The sequence below is a fragment of the Monodelphis domestica genome, chromosome 2, assembly GCF_027887165.1.
Source record: "Monodelphis domestica isolate mMonDom1 chromosome 2, mMonDom1.pri, whole genome shotgun sequence".
NCBI classification, from domain to species: Eukaryota; Metazoa; Chordata; class Mammalia; order Didelphimorphia; family Didelphidae; genus Monodelphis; species Monodelphis domestica.
In genome coordinates this window covers 1,948,743-1,967,539 of record NC_077228.1, presented here as the reverse complement: position 1 = coordinate 1,967,539, position 18,797 = coordinate 1,948,743, and the positions used below count along the sequence as shown (strand labels likewise).

At 65.1% G+C, this 18,797-nt stretch overlaps 1 protein-coding gene across 2 annotated transcripts; it reads left to right on the top strand.

The window, feature by feature from the left end:
* Positions 1-2,812: 2,812 nt before the first annotated feature.
* Positions 2,813-18,383, top strand: LHX8 (LIM homeobox 8). 2 transcript variants are annotated; one of them, XM_056814910.1, is made up of 9 exons: positions 2,813-3,261; positions 4,283-4,369; positions 4,478-4,639; positions 6,635-6,756; positions 8,206-8,426; positions 9,526-9,629; positions 11,818-11,913; positions 17,263-17,446; positions 17,823-18,383. In XM_056814910.1, exons 1-9 carry the CDS (start codon positions 3,181-3,183, stop codon positions 17,897-17,899), a joined length of 1,134 nt encoding a protein of 377 aa, XP_056670888.1. In that variant the 5' UTR covers positions 2,813-3,180; the 3' UTR covers positions 17,900-18,383. The 2 variants fall into 2 exon arrangements, with proteins under 2 accessions (XP_056670888.1, XP_056670889.1); XM_056814911.1 differs by having other exon boundaries at positions 3,062-3,261; positions 8,209-8,426.
* The last annotated feature ends 414 nt before the right edge of the window (positions 18,384-18,797 follow it).

Here is an 18,797-nt window from a genome sequence, read left to right as displayed (position 1 = left end):
TCCTCAGCGCCCGCCCTGTGGCACTTGGGGAAACAGAGGCAAAGGGGAGCCGGCCGCAGGCCTTGACGAGGTCACCTGGAACAAGGCAAGCCTAGAGCATTGGGCTGAGCGGATTTCGGGGTGTGGGTGTAAATAGAAGCGGAGGGCTCCGTCAGAGCAGCGACTCCAGGGGACGGTCCCCTCCCCCAGAGATCGCTGACCCGCCCCTTCTCAGCATTTCGAAGCTTCCACAGTTGCCCGGGGCCACAGTAAGGGACTTATCCAGGGCCACGAAACCTGCAGCTCGTCTTCTGCCTCCCAGAGCGGCCCTCTACGCGCCCCGTCTCTCCAACACGAACACAGACGGGGGTGGGGGCACGAGAAGCCGGGCTCGTCGGGGCGGACATCTGAAAGAAGGGAGGAGTTCGGCTTCCCTCCGAAAGCAGAGCCCTCGGAGACTGGCCGAATTTGGACCCGACAAGGGGAGGAAGCGGGCTGCGGAAGCTGCGGGCCCTTTCTCCCCCGAGTGGGCAGGGCCTGGGCGGGGGCACGGCTGCTTAGCAGAGAGCTAGGCAGGGCCTGGCTCCCTCCAAGGAGTGCCTTTGAGACGCTCGAGTTCCCTCCTCGAGCCCCAAACCTGTGGTTACTCACGCCGAGGCGCGGGGCGGCCCCGGCTCAAGAAGGCGGCTGGCGGGCCTCTCCTCGGAAAGTACTAATTTGCTAATTCGGATCTATTGCTTTTAACTATCCCGTTCCGGAGGCCTCCGTCAATGCCGCCTTAATTCCATCCCACTGATGAAGGAGGTTTAGAGGTGGCACCCGCAGCGCCTGCGACGGCGAAAATAGGCGCCCCGAGCCCTTGGAGAAGCTCGAGCGAGGTGGCGGCCTTATTAGGCGATTAGGGAGCGCTTGGCTGCCGCCGCCGGCGGCCGCCCAATTAGCCAGCCTCTCCCCGCCTGGAAAGACGAGGGGGTCGGAGCGGGAGCCCAGGCCTTCCTCCTCGGCTCCAGCCATCTCCCAGGCAAACCTGGGCGTCTTCTGCCCCGAGATCGGCCCCCCTCCCCAGGCACGGGCGGGAGTCCTGGCGTCTTCTTCGGAGACGTCTCAATCCTCCGCGCAGTGAGGGGAGTTTGCTCCCCCCGCCCCTCCCCCGCTGGGGTTTTGCGGGGGGCGGGGGAGGTGTGCGTGTGCGGGTCGCGGCCGCCCCCAAACTGATCTCCGCTGGAGTTCGAGGAGCGGCACTCCGGGGCGCGGGGAAGTTTGTAGCTAGGGGCGCTCTGCGAAGCCGCAGGCAAACTTGCCCCGAGCTGGCGAGGGACAAAGAGCTGGGGCGGAGCCGAGAGGGGCGCACAAAGGCTACCCGGAGCCGCCGGGAGAGCCGGACCCAGCGGCTTTCCAGAAGAACCCGGCTCGGCCCTAGTGAACGCCATCCGGGCTTTCCAGTTAGGCAGCTACGGGCTAATCGAGGGCGACGGGCCGGAGGAGCAGGGAGGGAGGGAGAGCCCCGGGCTGCCACAGCCTGGGCGAGGAAGGGACCGATTCGGAGGATAGCCCGACTCTTGGGCTGCGCTCAAACTTCCCCGAGTGGAAGGACCCCGAGTGGAAGGACCCCGAGCATTCCCGCCCCCGGGTCCTGAGCGGTAAAGCAGCCGGGAAGAGCCGAGGACCCCCCCCCCCCCCCCCCGTTCTGGCTGGCAAATCCGGGCTGAAAGGAGCCAAGTGGAAGCGGCCGGCCCCGGCCCCGGCCCCGGCTCTCCTTGCACTCTTCCAGCTACTCTAGAGCCGGGTTGTGGGCTCCGGCGCCTCGGACTTTGGCCGATTCCTGGCAGGGAAGCTGCACCCCGGGGCTCCCCCGCCGCAGCCCCGCAGGCGCTTTTCGGTGGCGACTTCTAGAGAGTAAACGACTAGGCAGCCTCGGAGAACGTCGGATAATCCTAAGCCCGGGCCGCAGGGCTTCGGCCGAATTGGGTCGGCCGGAGGAGTCTTAATGCGGAAGGCCGGCCGTTCTAGGAGAAAAGATTCCCGGGGCGGGCGGGGGCGCAGGGGACTTTGGGGGAGCCGAGCCAGCCGCTGGCTCCACACAAGTCCGTGCTTCCTTTGCCGGAGCCATGGAGATAAAGAGGAGTGAAACGGCACCCCCGGGCCGCGGGCTCTCACTTTAAATCGAGCTCTCGGGAGGCGAACGCCCAGAGCGTTTGTCCTCGCCCCGGTCGTTGGAGTTTGTTGGGGGGATTCTCTAATCGAGCCGCGCTTCGATAGAGGAGCTTACGGAGAGAGAAATCGATGGAAAGCCATTGTTTGCCCTTCATTACGGAATAAACCAAATACGCCCCAAGGAAGCGGGGGCGGGGACCTCCCCGCCCCCATCGAAAGTCATCTTTTCCCCCACGCCTGCCCCCTCCCCCCAGCGGGGTCTGGGTTCGAGATGAAAGAGGAACTCTAATGAGCCCCACACTTTGGGGTTTTCAGAGCTAGTCGCCCCCAGAAGCCCTGGCGTTGCCCAGAAGCTCGGGCTTTATCTTAACGGGGAAATGGGAGCAGAGGGGCAGGAAGGCGCGGCTGGCTTTTCGGGGCCAGAGCCGGAGGGAGGGAGAGGTTGAGGAGCCCCCAGGCCCCACACTCCTTCCCTTTGCTGCCTTCTCGTCCTCAGGGTTATTTCAGAAAAGAGATGTGATCGGAGGAGCCTGGGGGCTGGATAAGGGCCGGCTTGCTACAAGACAACCCGGGGAGACTGAGGCTTTCTAGTCAAAAGCTAATAGCCTTTCCTTGTGTGTGTGTGCGCGCGCGTGTGCTGCTCTGATAAAGGGCAGGAGAGAAGGCGGGTTTTCCTCTAGGAGGTGAAGCAGCTCATCCAGGAAAAGACTCCCCGCCCCCCGCTTCCCCGCCCCCCGCACCCCCTCCCTCCCTCCCTCCGAGGAAGGTTCCACCCCCTGCAAAACCGAACTTGGCTTTTTTTCCTTGCTGGAGGAGCTGCCCTCAGTGAGGCAGCGAAGGGCTTTGGGAGGAGGCGCTCGCAGCCTGTCGGCGATCCCCAAGGCCTCCCTGGCCCCGGCCGGCCCGCTGGCTCGCTTTGCCTCTGGCTTTCTCGGTTCCCCCCTTTTCCAGTCGTTCCGGGTGCCGGCTGGGGGAGCGCGCGACAGGCGGCAGAGCGCCGTGGGCCCTGCGCGGAGGTGGTATGTGAGAGCGGCTCGGGGCTGGGCCATGTATTGGAAGAGCGAGCAGATGTTCGTGTGTAAGCTGGAAGACAAGGACGTGCCCGAGCTGCCTGTTCCCACGGAGAAGGTGAGAGCCGCTGCCGCGGCGCCGCCGGCCGTCCTCTGCTCCGGCCCCCAGCCCAGCTGCCCCGCTTCCCTCCGCAGCCCCCAGGGGCGGGTAGGGTGCTCCCGCTTCCTCAGAGCCTGGCGTAGGGCTGCCCGGGGCTCCAGGATCCTCATCTGGGGTCAGCGGGGCTGGCTGAGGATGAGGGGAGGAAGGGATGGAAGAGCGGTGCCTCGGGCCCCGTGGCAGAGCTAAGGCTAGGCGGCGGGCTCCGAGAGCACGGGGCAGCCGTGGGGGCCCTCCCCTTGGCCCCGAGCGCCCAGGACAGCTGGCTGGCGGCGGGGCAAAGGGGACGCGCCATCACAGGCGCTGACGCACGGACAGTCGCACAGTCACCCCGGCGTCCCCACGGTTGTGACCCCCGGCGGGTCCCTAGCTCTGTGAGGGACCGCTGCCGCCGCCGCCTCCGGGAGACCCCCTGGGATGGCTCGGGCTCAGGCCCGTGGGGGCGTGGGGCAGCCGCTGGGCACTGGTATCCGGAATCGAAAGTTCTGGGCGAGGGAGGGGAAAATAAGTCTAGGTCGGGGACAGCGGGGAAACTGAGGACAGAAGGAATCCTGGGGAAGCCGAGGGCAGAGGTGCACGCTGGCCTAGAACTGAGCTCTGACTACTGCGTTGCCTCGGGCTACTAAGTAGCGCCTCGTGGGGCAAAGGCGCAGCCCGTGGAAAACCGCCCCCGCGCCCCTCCCCCCTGTGGCTTTATTCGCGGCGGGGGCGGTCGAGGCCCACCTGAAGCCTTTCCGGCCCAATTGGGGTCGGGCTGGGCAGCAGCAGCGGCGGCCAGCCAGGCGCAATTAACTTCCACGCTTTGGGGGCTCCGCAGGCGGGGCGGCCTGTTCCTGGTCTTGCCGGGATCAGAGGAACGCCACCATCACCCCCCTCCCCCCCCCAGACCTGCAAAGGAGCGCTTTGGCGGCGCTGGGGCGTCTCTCTGTCTGTTCGGCAGTCGGGGGTGAGCCCGGGCCTCACCTGCCACCCCCTCTAGTTCCCCAGGCTCATGTCTGAGGAGTGCGGGCGTACTGCAGCCCTGGCGGCGGGGAGGACACGGAAGGGCGCCGGGGACGGGGGTCTGGTAAGTGGGAGCGCTGGTGTGGACGGATGGGGGGGGGGCAGAGAGAGCGGAGCGGGTGTGAGTGAGGGGGCGGCCGCCCCGGCAGCTGAGCGCTCCTCTTCCCGGTAGGTGAGCCCCGAGGGCGCGGGCGACGAAGACTCGTGCCCGTCCTCCGCCCCGCTGTCGCCGTCCTCGTCGCCTCGGTCCATGGCCTCGGCGCCCGGCTGCCCCCCGGCCAAGTGCGTGTGCAGCAGCTGCGGCTTGGAGATCGTGGACAAGTACCTGCTCAAGGTAAGGCCCGGCCCAGCGCCCCGGCCGCCGGCCTCCCCTCCTGCTTGGCCCGAGCCGGGAATACCCGGCCCGGGAGGTCAATGGGCCCGCCGGCAGCGCAGCCCCAGGAGGGGCTCGGGGCTCGGCCCTCGGCCCCTCCGAGACCCCGGGCAGGCCGACCCGCCCCGGAGGGCAGGGCCGCCGCCCGTGTTGGTGGGAGCCGGCCGGCTTTGGGGGATGGAGCAGGGCAGCAGTGGCGGCCGGCCTACCCCGCAGTTCAGTTCAGGGAGCTTCCCGGCCGGCCACACAGGCGGAGGTCCGGCTCCTGCAAAGCCGCGTCGCGGAGGCCCTTCCTGGGAGCGCCAGGAAAAGGCGGCCCGGCCGGCCGGCCCTTCAGGGAAATGCCCATTCCCTGGGCCGGAGGCCGCCGGCTGAGGTGACCCGGAGCTCCCGCCGCGGAGGCCGCGGTTTCGTTGTGGTGGAAGCCCCGGCCAGTGAGGCTTGCTGGTGGCCCCCAATGGGCAAACCAGTCAGCGGAGCCTCGTTCTTGGAAGCGGGGAGCTCCCGGGCCGTCTACTTCGAACAAAGTGGGCTTGAGGAGCGCCCTTCCGCCACTCTACCTAAGCCCGAGGCGGGGAGAGCCCACAGCGGGGCCGGGTGTTTCGCCTTCCCTTTTCTCTCTCTTCCTCCCGGCCTGCTCGCTTTTTCCCCCGGCCCTCTTCTTTCTTTCTCTCTTTCTTTCTCTCCCTCTCCCTCCTTTCTCTCTCCCGTTTGTTTCTCTTTTCTTGCTTGCTTTTCTCCTCCTCTTCTCTTTCGTGCTCCCTCCCTCCCTCCGTCCCTTTCTTTCTCTTCTTGTTTGCTCTCCCCCTCCCTCCTCTTTCCTTACCGGCTTTCTCTTTCTCCCTTTCTCTCCTCCCTCCACCCCCCCCCCCCCATCTTTCTTTTTGGTCCTTCTTGCTCCCTCCCTCGGCCCTTTCTTTCTCTTTTCCGTCTTGCTCTCTTCTCTTTCCTTTCACGCTTTCTCTTTCTTTTCTCTCCTCTCGCTCACACGGTTTAGTGACCGATTTCAGGAACAGATCGAGGGCCTCCCGCCCCCGCCCCGCCCCGCCCCGCCCCGGCTTTGCTGGGGAGTCACTGTGACCGGCCTTTGTGCCTTCTAGTCCCTCGGCCTGACCAGCGCTTTGGGTTCCTAACTGGGAGGAGCCGGGAAGAGGCCTCAAAAGAGCAGGCTGGCCGCACCCGCTTTAGCCCAAAGAAATGAAGTCGGTCCCTCCCGAGGACGGGGACGGGGAGTGCCTGCTCCTGCTCAGCGGGAAACAAAGCGGGGCTTCCCCAGACTGCGATCTCGGCTGAGGGACCCCCCCCCCCCCCTCAGTGCTCTCACAAGGCGCAAGTCTAAAATCGGACCGGAGAAGCCCGGGTTGGAGGCCGAGGCCAGGACGGCCTGTCAGTGTTCGAGTCATGGGCTCTGGGAGCTGGGGGTGCCGGAGTGGAGCCAGACACACCCACGTGGCACAAGACTAGCCCAAGAGGTTCTGCTGGAGGCAGCAGAGCAAGGCTACAAGGGGCTCAAAGAGGGGCCGGCCCAGCCCTGCCTCCGAGGCCTTGGCCTGTACCGGGAAGTTTTCCACACTAATGGTGGCGTGTGGGCCCTGAAAGTGCACCTCCAGGGGTTCTGACCCTGCTCTGTGGGGCCCCCAAAGTGCACCTCCAGGGGTTCTTGCCCTGCTCTGTGGGGCCCCAAAGTGCACCTCCAGGGGTTCTGGGGCCCCCAAAGTGCACCTCCAGGGGTTCTGACCCTGCTCTGTGGGGCCCCAAAGTGCACCTCCAGGGGTTCTGACCCTGCTCTGTGGGGCCCCCAAAGTGCACCTCCAGGGGTTCTGACCCTGCTCTGTGGGGCCCCCCAAGTGCACCTCCAGGGGTTCTTGCCCTGCTCTGTGGGGCCCCCAAAACTCACCTCCAGGGGTTCTGGCCCCCAGAAGAGCTCACCTTCTCTTCTGCCGGATCTCTTTGCAGGTGAACGAGCTGTGCTGGCATGTGCGCTGCCTCTCCTGCAGCGTCTGCAGGACCTCCTTGGGGAGGCACACCAGCTGCTACATCAAAGATAAGGACATCTTCTGCAAACTGGATTACTTCAGGTAGGTGCCGCCCGGCTCCAGCACCGCTGCTCTCGGGGAGCCCTCGCTGGGCAGCAGGGGGCCAAGGCTTTGGGAACACGGCCCTGCCCGACTCGGGCCCACCGTGGAGCGCCGCCAGGACCGGGAGGGAAGAGCTAAAGGCCCTGTTGAGCCTCTGCTAAGACGGAGCAGAGCCCTGAGGCTTCCCCTGCTGTCCCAGGAAGCTGGCCTTTGGCAGACCAGATCTGCGACTTGCCCCAGGAGCCAGAGGGCGGAAGGCCTTTTGCACCCAGGTGGTCCTCGGCCTCCCCCGTGGCTAGGCCTGCAGCTTGTCTGGCAGAGACAGCCTGGTGTGGGCTTTCTGTCCATCGCCACCGCTCAAGCCCCACAGCTGCTGGTGGCAGTTCAGGGGACCAGGAAGGGGCGGGCAGGAGCTGGGGCTTTGCTGTGGAGTAAGTGGGAAGGGCTGGTGAGGCGGAGAAAGCGGGAGGCCTAGTTTGAAGGTCCGGCTGCAGGGCTCCTTCCCCCCCCCCCCCCCCCCTCCTCCTCCTCTTCTTCCTCCTTTCTCCTCTTCTTCCTCCTCCTCCTCTTCCTCCTCTTCTTCCTCTTCCTCCTCCTCCTCCTCTTCTTCCTCCCCCTCCCCCTCTCCCTCCCCCTCTGGGGACCAGAGGACAGCCGTCTCTGCACTTCCCAAGGGGCCGCTGCTTGGGGTGGCCCCAAAGGGCTCGTAGAAGAGCCGCCCCAGGACAGCACAGCCAAGGGAAAGGCTCCCGCAGAGCCCCTTCCTCCGTGGTGGCTGTCCCGGAAGCTCATCAGGCCTTGGTTTTGCTGCCGCTCGCTCGCTCAGACGAATGGCCCCCAGCAGGACCCGGAAAGGAAAGGGAGATGGGGTTGGGGCCTTCGGGCTTGAGGGGAGTTTGGGGGCTTCCGCTACCTCCACAAGGCCCACGGTTGGTCCCGTCCACCTCCAGTGGCCGTTTCCCCCTCTCTGGATGACAGCCCAGCGTCCGGCCCAGAGGGCAGTCGGTGCTGGCCTGGGCTTGGGTTTTCGGGGGGGGGGTGCCGGGGGGGTCCCCCTCGCTTAGTCACAGCAGTTTCCGGCCTCTCCATCTGCCGCCTTTTGGCTCTCTTTACAACACGTGTGACGCAGACGCTTTTCAGTCGCTTCTCGGGGAAGGCTGCGTTTGGGGTGTTGGTCAGCTGTAAGAGCAGCTGGCTGGGGGGGGGGGTGAGGTGAGCCTCTGTTTCCTCCGCTGGCCGCGGCGGCTTCTGGGCAGTCCGGAGCAGGCCGCGGAGGGGCGTTCAGGCTGGCGCCGCTGGAGGGCCCTACGGTGACTGCCCGGAGCCAGTCTGCCCGGCCTGGGCGCTCGAGTGGCGGGGAGGAAGGGGCTTTTGCGGACGGCCGGCGGGAGGCGGTCTGGAGAAAAGCCCTGAGGGGGCCCCCCGCCCCCCCCCCCCATCTTTCCACAGAAGATACGGGACGCGCTGCTCCCGCTGCGGCAGGCACATCCACTCCACCGACTGGGTGCGCAGGGCCAAGGGCAACGTCTACCACCTGGCCTGCTTCGCCTGCTTCTCCTGCAAGCGGCAGCTCTCCACCGGCGAGGAGTTCGCCCTGGTGGAGGAGAAAGTCCTGTGCCGGGTGCACTACGACTGCATGATGGACAACCTGAAGAGAGAGGTGGAGAACGGTGGGTGCCACTGGCGTGGCTGGGCCAGAGGGGGCCGGATGGGGAGAGTCCCCCCAGGGCCAGGGGGGGCCGGAAGGGAGAGTCCCCCCAGGGGCCAGGGGAAGGCTGGGAGAGTCCTCCCAGGGCCAGGGGGGGCTGAGGGGGGAAGAACCCCCCAGGGGCCAGGGGGGGCCAGACCGGGAAGATGCCCCTCAGGGGCCAGGGGGGATGCGGACAGGGAAGAGTCCCCCCAGGGGCTAGAGGGGGGGTGGGCGGGGAAGAGCCCCCACAAGGGCCAGGGAGGGCCACTCCAGAGGGGGGCCAGATGGAGGCCAGACAGGAAGTGCCCCCTTGGGGCCCGGGGAGAGCCCCCTCGGGGGCCAGAAGGGGGCCTGGACAGGGAAGATCCTCCTCTGGGGCCGGGGGGGGCTGCTCCAGAGGGGGGCCAGATGGGAAGTGCCCCCTCAGGGGCCAGAGGGGGGCCGGATGGGGAAGTGCTGGGGGTTAAAGAGGAGGGAGTGCCTCGCTGGACCGTGGCTGCTGACGGGATGGCTGAGGGATGGTGGCCGAGCAATGGCGGGGGGTGGGGGGGTGTAGAGTCCTTTCCTGATGGGACTCGTGGTCACTCGTCCCCCCGTCAGACACGGACCTCTCACCAGACGCACGTGCTTAGCATGTGCAAAAGAAGCCTGCCTGGTCCGACCCCCCAGACCGTGCCTCCCCCCTGACGTCACTGATCTGGGTGGGAAGCGGGTCGGCCTCCATTGTTGGCATGGGGGGGGCCTGCCGGTCTCCAAAGGAAGCTCGAGGAGCCGCCCGGCTCAAGGACTGGGTCAGGAGGAGCCACGCACAGACAGAGGCTAAAAGCTCCCATCTGGGGCCACGCGGGGAGGGAGAGGCAGCGTGGGGGGAGTCATCTGAGGGGCCTTGTGAGCGGGGGGCGGGGGGGGAGGCTCTTTCTCGTCTCCTGGCCAGCCCGAGAGCTCCCTCTGGCCTCTCGGTCTCCTCCGGGGGGAAGGGGGGGCCTTGTGTGTCCCTCGAACCCGAGAGGCGTCTGGCCGCCTGGAGGGGCTCCTGTGAGCGCCGCCCGCCCGACGGCCCTTTTTCTTTCGGCGTCCAGGGAACGGGATCAGCGTGGAGGGCGCGCTGCTCAGCGACCAGGACGTCAACCACCCCAAGCCGGCCAAGAGGGCGCGGACCAGCTTCACTGCCGACCAGCTGCAGGTGAGGGGCGGGGCGGGGGGCTCACCGGCACCCCCACGGCTGTGCCCGGGCTCTGTGGGCCGGCGGTCCGGAGGGGCAACAGAAGCAGCCGCCACTCACCCTCCTCCGGAGGCGCTTTGCTTTAGCCTTCAAAGTGGAGGCCAGACGTCGGCATCGGTGCACAGAGGCCGGGCAGGATGGACTGTAGCACGGTGGGGGGGGGGGCGGCAGCCCGTGGGCAGCGGTGCTCTGTGCCTCCCCGGGACGCGCCGTGGCCAGCCTCCCTGTGCCTCCCCGGGACGCGCCGTGGCCGGCCTCCCCGGGACGCGCCGTGGCCGGCCTCCCTGTGCCTCCCCGGGACGCGCCGTGGCCGGCCTCCCCGGGACGCGCCGTGGCCGGCCTCCCCGGGACGCGCCGTGGCCGGCCTCCCCGGGACGCGCCGTGGCCGGCCTCCCCGGGACGCGCCGTGGCCGGCCTCCCCGGGACGCGCCGTGGCCGGCCTCCCCGGGACGCGCCGTGGCCGGCCTCCCCGGGACGCGCCGTGGCCGGCCTCCCCGGGACGCGCCGTGGCCGGCCTCCCTGTGCCTCCCCGGGACGCGCCGTGGCCGGCCTCCCTCTGCCTCCCCGGGACGCGCCGTGGCCGGCCTCCCTCTGCCTCCCTGGGACGCGCCCTGGCCGGCCTTTGGGGGCGTGCGAGCTGCCGCTGCGAGCCTCGCAGTCACGTGGGCCTAGACGGGAGCCCGGAGGCGGGCGCCGACGCCATAGATCTCTCGGGGCTCGTCGGGGCTGCCTCGGTGGGGCCGCGGCGGCCAGGCCTGGGGAGGAGCGGCCCATCCTCCGCTGTCCTGGGGAGCCCCGGGCTGGCCCTTGCAGACCTCACGGACCCCTCGAGAGGCCGACCTTTCAGACGAGGCGGCGGCCTCGGGAGCAGCATGGCAGCTAGCGGAAAGCTCCTTCCTCAGGAGAGGCCGAGGTGGAAGAAGGAGCGGGAAAAGGCTCAGCGCTGTGGGAGGAGCCGGGAAGGACACGCTGACTCGCTAGGCTGGCTCCGGAGTCAGGGACCCCCAGCACAGACGTCCTCAGCCAGTCACTTCCCTCTGCCTGCCTCAGTTTCCCCACCTGTTCAGTGGGGCTCACCGGAGCGCCACGGGATAACCCTTCTCGCCCATAGCAGCTCTAGGGAAACGTTGGCCGTTAAGATGGTGGTTCTGGGCGTTTCCCAGAGCCCCGCAGCATGCCGGCCCCGCTCTCCCGGCGTTCTCGGGCAGAACCCACAGCCAGGGAAGAGGGCAGCTGCCGGTCATCCTGGAGAGTCCCCGGGCCTGAGGCACGTGTCTGGCGTGGGGCTGGCCCCGTGGCTGTCCTGAGAGGGCCCCGGGCTCCCTGCAGCGTGGACGGGAAGGCCCGGGCCTCGGCCGTGCCCCAGAGAGGCTGGACTTTGGGGCGAATCCTGACTGCTCAGACGGCAGTCGACGCTGGGGAGGCCGCAGGAAGGCACCAGGGCCAGGCGCCTGCGTTTCACAGCGCAGAAGGCGGCGGCGAGGCCCGGAGGGGAGCCCGCCCGCCGCAGCCCGGGTGCCAGAGGGAGGGGCTGCCTTCGGGGCCTTCTGAGCCCTGGGAGGCCGAGGCGTCCGGGCCCCCGGCTTCGGCTTACGGTCTCGGAAGGCATTAAACGTCACCGGAGCGAAGGCCTTTGGCCCCCCGCTCGCGCCTCGAGGCTCCTGGAAGGGGGCTTCACCCCCAATTCCTGCCCAGCTCGAGTCAGGAAGCACCTCCTGTGTGCTGGGCACGGCTGGGCCAGCTCTGCGGCTGCTGAGGGCACACGACGTCCGTCAGGGACAGAACGGATTGTTTTAGGCTGGACGTGGAGCTAGGAAAGCTTCCACCTGGGGGGACGTCTCTCCCCTCATTAGATAGCGCCCCGTGATTGAGCCAGCCTCGGGGTTTGTGTTCTCTCCGGCGGGTGTGCTGGATCCTCGTAGAGGAGAATTGCCTTTCTGGGGCAGCTGAGTGGCTCAGAGGATCGAGAGCCCAGCCTAGAAGTGGAAGGTCCTGGATTCGGGTCTGGTCTCACATCCTCGCTGTAGGGCCCTGGACAAGTCTCGTAACCTCCATTGCCCAGCCCTTCTGGCTCTTCTGCTGTGGTTCCAAGATGGAAGGGAAGGGCGTTAAAGAAGCGGCTCACTGACTGCCTCTGTTGCCTCCTCAGGTTATGCAAGCCCAGTTTGCTCAGGACAACAACCCCGATGCCCAGACGCTCCAGAAACTGGCAGAGAGGACGGGCTTGAGCAGACGAGTGATCCAGGTGACTATGGAGCAGCTCTCCTGATGGGCCCGCACAGTCCTCCCAGCGGAGCTCTCTTTGGGCCCCTGCAAGACCCTGGGCTGGGGAGACAAAGCCTGAGAGAGAGAGGGAGGGAGAGACGGGGAGGGGGATAGACAGAGACGGGGAGAGAGAGGAGACAGAGAGGGGAGAGGTGGGGGGAGAGAGACAGAGAGAGAGGTGGGGGGAAAGACAGAGAGAGATGGGGGAGAGAGACGGGGAGAGGGAGGGAGAGGTGGGGGGAGAGAGAGGGAGAGGTGGGGAGAGAGACAGAAAGAGATAGGGGGAGAGAGAGGGAGAGGTGAGAGGAGAGAGGGAGAGGTGGGGGGAGAGAGAGGGAGAGGTGGGGAGAGAGACAGAAAGAGATAGGGGGAGAGAGAGGGAGAGGTGAGAGGAGAGAGGGAGAGGTGGGGGGAGAGAGAGGGAGACAGAGAGAGGGGAGAGGTGGGGGAGAGACAGAAAGAGATAGGGGGAGAGAGAGGTGGGAGAGAGGGAGAGGTGGGGGGAGAGAGGGAGAGGTGGGGGAGAGGGAGACAGAGAGAGGGGAGAGGTGGGGGGAGAGAGAGAGAGGGAGACAGAGGGAGAGGTGGGGGAGAGAGGGAGAGATGGGGGGAGAGAGAGGGAGACAGAGAGAGGGGAGAGGTGGGGGGAGAGAGAGAGGGAGACAGAGGGAGAGGTGGGGGAGAGAGGGAGAGATGGGGGGAGAGAGAGGGAGACAGAGAGGGGAGAGGTGGGGGGAGAGACAGAAAGAGATAGGGGAGAGAGAGAGGTGGGGGGAGAGAGGGAGAGGTGGGGGGAGAGACAGAGAGAGGGAGGCAGAGGGAGAGGTGGGGGGAGAGACAGAGATGGGGGGAGAGGGAGAGAGAGGGAGACAGAGAGAGGGGAGAGGTGGGGGGAAGAGACAGAGTGGGAGACAGGGAGAGGTGGGGGGAGAGACAGAGATGGGGGGAGAGACACACAAAGAGACGGGGGATAGACAGATGGAGAGAGAGAGGGAGAAAGAAACAGAGAAAGAGGGAGAGCAGGAGAGAGGGAGAGGTGTGGGGAGAGAGAGAAGCAATCTCTGCACCTACTGGTGAGAGAAAATCTGTGCCCAGAGAAGTACATCCAGGCAGATCCCAGCATTTCCTCCCATGTCCTCCTTCTGCTTGGTTCTTGCTCCTCCACTTGGGTCTTGGGAAGGGAAAAGGATCAGAATGAGGAGGGTGAGGGGCATTCCCGCATCTGGCATCTGGGGTGCAGTAAACAGTGGGCTGGGGCAGAGGGAGCCGCGGTGGGGCTGCACAGAATGACTCCCAAGGAACATGGGAGCACCTTGGAGGGAGACGGCCCTCTAAGGAATGGGAGTGGGGGGTGTGGCCCAGGGGGCTCAGGAGCACCGTTATCCGGGTGCTGCTGGGCAGGGTGGGTGGGAGTTAGAGGCACGACGCCAGCCGGGTCAGGACTTTGGTGGGGCTTCTCCGTTCACGGACACAGAATAAGCCTCTGCTGCGTCGGATACAGACCTGAGCAAGACATGATCGTGGCGTCCCCCCCAATTCCCCATCCACTGAGGAGCAGCGGGGGCCAGGGTTGTGCTTCTGTCGGGGGAGATGCTTTTGTCAAAGGAGGTTCCGGAAAGAGCTCGTGGCTGAGGCAGCGTTTGAGTCGGCCCTTAGAAAGCAAGTGGCTGATGACAGGAGGTTTCAGGAACAGCAGGGGAAAGTTGCGCAGGGGAGAGCCTGGAGGAGACCCAGCTGTCTGAGGACACAAGAAGAGTGAGCTGATGGCCTGGGTCCCGCTCGGGGAGGGCCTTGATGCCAGATGAGGGGTTTCAGGAGATGGCTGGAGCAGTGGATAAGCTGAATTGGAGGAGGGAGTGTTTGGAAGGAGGCCGGAATGGCGGAGCTGTGAAACTCAAGTGCCAACTAGAATTGCAATGAAGGTGAAGAGTCACTTCTTGAGGGCAGAGCAAATGCCATGTGGAATCCCCCCATCCCTTCCAACTTTGATTGCCCAAGTGCAAGTGTTGGCAACATAGCTGGAAGACCACACTGAGATTCAGGGGAGATCAGGCCTGGAGATCATGATCCAGGCTCCTTTGACAGGAAAGAGAAATGATGGGGTACAGCCAAGACAGCTAGTCTTGAAGCTACAGAGTCCTGGGTTCAAGTCCCATCCCAGATGCAAAATGACTGACCCTGAGCAAATGAGTTAATCTTTTATTGCCAAAGACAATGAGGACTTGGTTTGAGAAGGGGCCAACCTGCATTGATGGGAGGAATTTGCTCGCTAGGGAGGGACTGATGTGACTGTGGGGATGGATGAGATCTCATGAGCAAAGAGTGATTGAACGTCAGAAGGCATCAGTGTCCGTCCGGGAGGGGTGACCACAGGTAGATGGAGAAGCAGAAGGGCCTGTTGTCAGGGGTCATCGGCCCATGGTGCACAGAGGTCAAGGAAAATGACACCCCCCCCCCCCCCCCGACTGAGGTGTAGCCAGAGCTCGATGGGCCAAAAGCATGAGCAAAAGTGGCAAGGAGGAGGGGCAAAATCCTACCTTCTGGGTAAGAATCCAGGGAGTGTGACATGGTGTAGAGCCATTTGTGTGGAAAACAAGGCAAAGGATTTTGGTTATTGAGCTTGCAGTGGTGGGTTCTAGTTATTTTAAAAGACAATTCCCCCCCTTCCTCCCTCCCTCTTTCCCTCCTTCCTTCTTTCTTTTCCTTCCTTCCCTGCTTCATTCCTTTCTTCTTTCCTTCCCTCTTTCCCTCCTTCCTTCTTTTCCTTCCTTCTCCGCTTCCTTCCTTCTTTCCTTCCCTCTTTCCCTCCTTCCTTCTTTTCCTTCCTTCTCTGCTTCATTCCTTCCCTCTTTCCCTCCTTCCTTCTTTTCCTTCCTTCTCTGCTTCCTTCCTTCTTTCCTTCCCTCTTTCCCTCCCTCTTTCCCTCCTTCCTTCTTTTCCTTCCTTCTCTGCTTCATTCCTTCCCTCTTTCCCTCCTTGTTTCTTTTCCTTCCTTCCCTGCTTCATTCCTTCTTCCCTCTTTCCCTCCTTCCTTCTTCTCCTTCCTTCTTTGCTTCATTCCTTCCCTCTTTCCCTCCTAGTTTCTTTTTCTTCCTTCCCTGCTTCATTCCTTCTTTCTTTCCTTCCCTCTTTCCCTGCCTTCTTCCCTCCCTTCCCCCACCCTCTCCCCTCCTCATCTTTCTGTCCTCCTTCCCCACTCCAGTTTCATTGGTGGAAGCGCACAACGTTAGTTTAGCTGGTTTCCCCACCTCCTCGGTCAGCCTTTGAGAGAAGGTTCGTGGGGGACGTGGGCAGGTTCGCTCTCTGCTATGAGAGCGCTGGTAGCTGCCGCAGGCCTTGGAGCATCGCGGTGAGTGGGGCGATGAGCTCTCAGGCCCAGAGCTCGGGCCCGTCCTCCTCGGATCGTCGCAGTCTGGGCTGGGGCTGGTCCTTTGTGGAGTGGAACCGACGCGGTGTGGGAGACAGATGGTGTCCCGTGGCGAGGGCTCTGGTGGAGTGGGTGGCCGGCCGGCCTTTGGGAAGCCCCAGGATTCCTCTGACGGAGCTCTGCAGGGCAGCTGAGGACCAGGCAGGGAGGCACTCGAGGGCCGTGAGGCCATTCGGCCCGGACCACTGAGGTGTGCCAGTGGAGGCCAGGATGCCCATCGTGCAGACAAGGCTTCCCACCAACCTCCGCGAGGGCTGCCTGGGACCACTTGGGTCCCTGCGCCAGAGGGGTCCCTCGTGAGCGTGGGATCTTTGTCAGAAAGGCTCCCTTGAGAACATGGCAGCCGTGGCTGGGGTGAAATTCTGCCCCAGCCCACCTGTGCTAGCTGCTGGATGCCCGCTCCTTGGAGCGTGAAGTCACACAGGTACCTCTTTGAGTGTTTCTTGGACTCTGATGAGACCAGGAAGCCCAGCAGGGACTTTGCAGACTCAGGGTGGGGGGGGGCATTTTGTGGGTGAAGAAGCTGCTCTGGAGGAAGGCGCCCCCACAGACTGGAGCTGCGGGTACCCCAGGGGTGCTGAGCGCCCAGAGACGTCCAGACTTGGCCCAGGATGCACAGCCTGCACGTTTTCCAAGTTCGGCTTGGGAGGAGCGTTGCTGCACGCCACAAGAATTCTAGTCACCGTTTAGAGGTCCACGCTGGCAGGTGGGCAGCCCCCCGAGACCCCCTCCTGAAATCGGAGCCTGCTCGGCAGACAGGCATCTCTGAGGGCAGCGGGTGCATGGACGCGCCCAGTCGGTCCCATGGTTCTCTCCTTCGAGCCTTCCTGCCACCTTGGACAGGGGCTCCCCCGTGGCCCACCCCAACATGCTGGAGATGGTCCTGACTTCCCTCTGGCTCTTGAGCTCCTAGAGTCGGAGGATGTCCTGCCCAGAGCTCGGCTGATGGGGCAGTAGCTGAAATCTGCCTTCATCTGCCCCCCGAGCTCGAGGGGCCGCCTGGCCCAAGCCCTGAGAGTCCTGGAGACGGAGGAGGCCCCTTTGGAGGCCGAGCCTCCCTTGGTCCTTGGCTGGGCCCACCCTGCTGGTTTCCTTTCCTGCTCTGTCGAGTGGGCCTCTCCCAGGGGGAGCTGGAGGCTCACCCTCTCCAAGGCTCTCTTTTCTGCCCTGTCCACAGACTAAGCGCCTCCGAGCAGGCCCCCAGGCTAGTTCGGCCCCTCATGGTATATTCTGGGAGTTTCTCTTCCCTGATGGTATCAACAGGGCCACATCCTGAGGGGTCTCTGGTTTGTCCCCCGTTGTTGGAGGCTCGCAGGCTGCCTCGGGGGACTCTTGAGCTCAGAGGATTCGGCTTGGCCCAAGGGGGCAGGACTAGGTGCTCCGGGCAGGCTGCCTTCTGCCCGCCACACAGAGCGCCTTGGGAAAGACGGGGCTCCAGAAATGCAGTGGGGAGCGGCATTTCTGGGGGGCCGAGGGATCCCCAGAGGGCCTGGGCGAGTTCTCCTTGGCCATGGCTGCTGGGAACGCTTACCGCTGGGGGATGGTGGAGGCCCGGCTCGCCCACGACCAAGCCGGCCTCCATCGGACAGACAAAGCCTTTCCCAGCGGGGCTCCAGTTTCTCTGACCAGGCTGGTTAGCTGCCCTGCCCTGGAGTCCAGCGGCCCGCCCTCTTCCCCTTCCCTGCGCACAGAGATCTTGGAACCCCCCTCTGAGGCTGAGCGCCTGCCGCCTCCTCCGGGCAGTGTTCCCGATTTCCCCCAGGGGTTCGAGTCCTGCCCCTCTTCCGGTACAGTGAGCCCGAAGGCCCTTCCTGGAGGGGAGGCTGCCCGTGGGGGGGCACTGTGCGTGCCCAGAGCAGGGGCCGGCAGACGCCCGCCTCCATGATGTCTCTTCCCCCTCAGGTCTGGTTCCAGAACTGCCGGGCGCGCCACAAGAAGCACGTCAGCCCCAACCACTCTTCCACGGCCCCGGTGACGGCGGTGCAGCCTTCGCGGCTGTCTCCCCCCATGCTAGAGGAAATGGCCTACTCTGCGTACGTGCCCCCGGACGGGACGATGCTCACGGCCCTCCACAGCTACATGGATGGTAGGTACGCCCCGCGGGGCTGCCCGGGGCCTCTGAACGAGGGAGAGCCAGCGGGCACCCCCCCCCCCCAGCGGGGCTCGGCCGCGGAAGCGGGGAAGGGGGCGTTCTACCCTGAGAGCGGGTCTCCTGCCGCACTCGGGCACTTCCCAACGCCAGGAACGGGGATCCCCTTCCTGTCTGTCTGCGGGGAGGGGTGAGCCTTCCACACCCTCCTGGTAAAACGGGGGCCCTCGGCACCCCCGTGCTCTCCTTAGAGGGGAAGCTCGGGGCCTGGAGCAAGGGGCAGGGCGGGGCCGGCGGGGCGGGGGCGGGGCCGGCAGGGCGGGGGCGGGCCCTTCGTCCGCATTGAGCTGTCCATCTCTTTCTGGTTTTGTAGCTCCCTCGCCGACGGCGCTCGGACTCCAGGCCTTGTTACCCCACTCGATGACGCAGCTGCCCATAAGTCACACCTAACTGCTTTTCTTTCAGGGGGGTGACGCGCAGGCATTTATTGTGTATTAAGTATCGTTGAAAGAGGTTCATGTGCGGTTTTTTTATTTAACACCCCAAGCGTCTTGGAGACCGTTCGGCGCCAGGTACGTACGTCCGTCCGTGCGGTCGGCCCGTCCCTAGAGCCGGCCTGCAGCAAAGACGCTTTGGGGCGCTCTTGCCCCTCTCGAGAGCGAGCGCCGTGGACGCGAAGATGCCGCCCCCCCACTGTCGGCCCTAGTGTGTCCCCGTTAATTTATTCGTCGTCCCAGAGCACTTTGCGGCAGAGGACTGAGCAGCGCGAGCCGCCCCCGCCCGTGTGGCCCCTCCTTCGTTTGCCCTGTAAGTTATTGTTGTAAGCGGCGGCCTCGCTGTGGACCTCGCTTGGCCGCCCGCCGGATCCGCCACTGCCGTTTCTTTGGGCCTCCTCCAACGAGATGAATAAAGCTTCTGTTGTAGCATGCCAGGTGCGGCAGGCGTGTCCGTGGCCTTCCCTTCGGCCTGCCCGCCAGGCTCGGGCGAGTCTGGAGCCCATTCAGGGAGGGGGTCGGGCGGCTCCAGCCCCGAGGGGGACATCCATGCTCCCTCGGAGGCGGTCTTGGGTTTGAATCCTGCTTCTGACCCTTCTTGGGAGACTGAGGCCAGCAGGGGAGGGATCATGGGGCATGGAGGCCCCATCGGGCTGCTGGGGGGAAAGCGCTGGGCACAAAGGCTAATGCCAGGGAGAGTTGGGGACAAGGGACCCCATTGCAGATGCCCATGGGGAGCTGAGCTCGGCTCCTCTCCCAGGTACAGAGCAGCGGGTGAGACTGTCTCGTCCGCTGCCCATCCTCTGCTCTGACGTCATGGGGAGGTTTCCAAGGTGGAGCTTCGGGTCTTCACT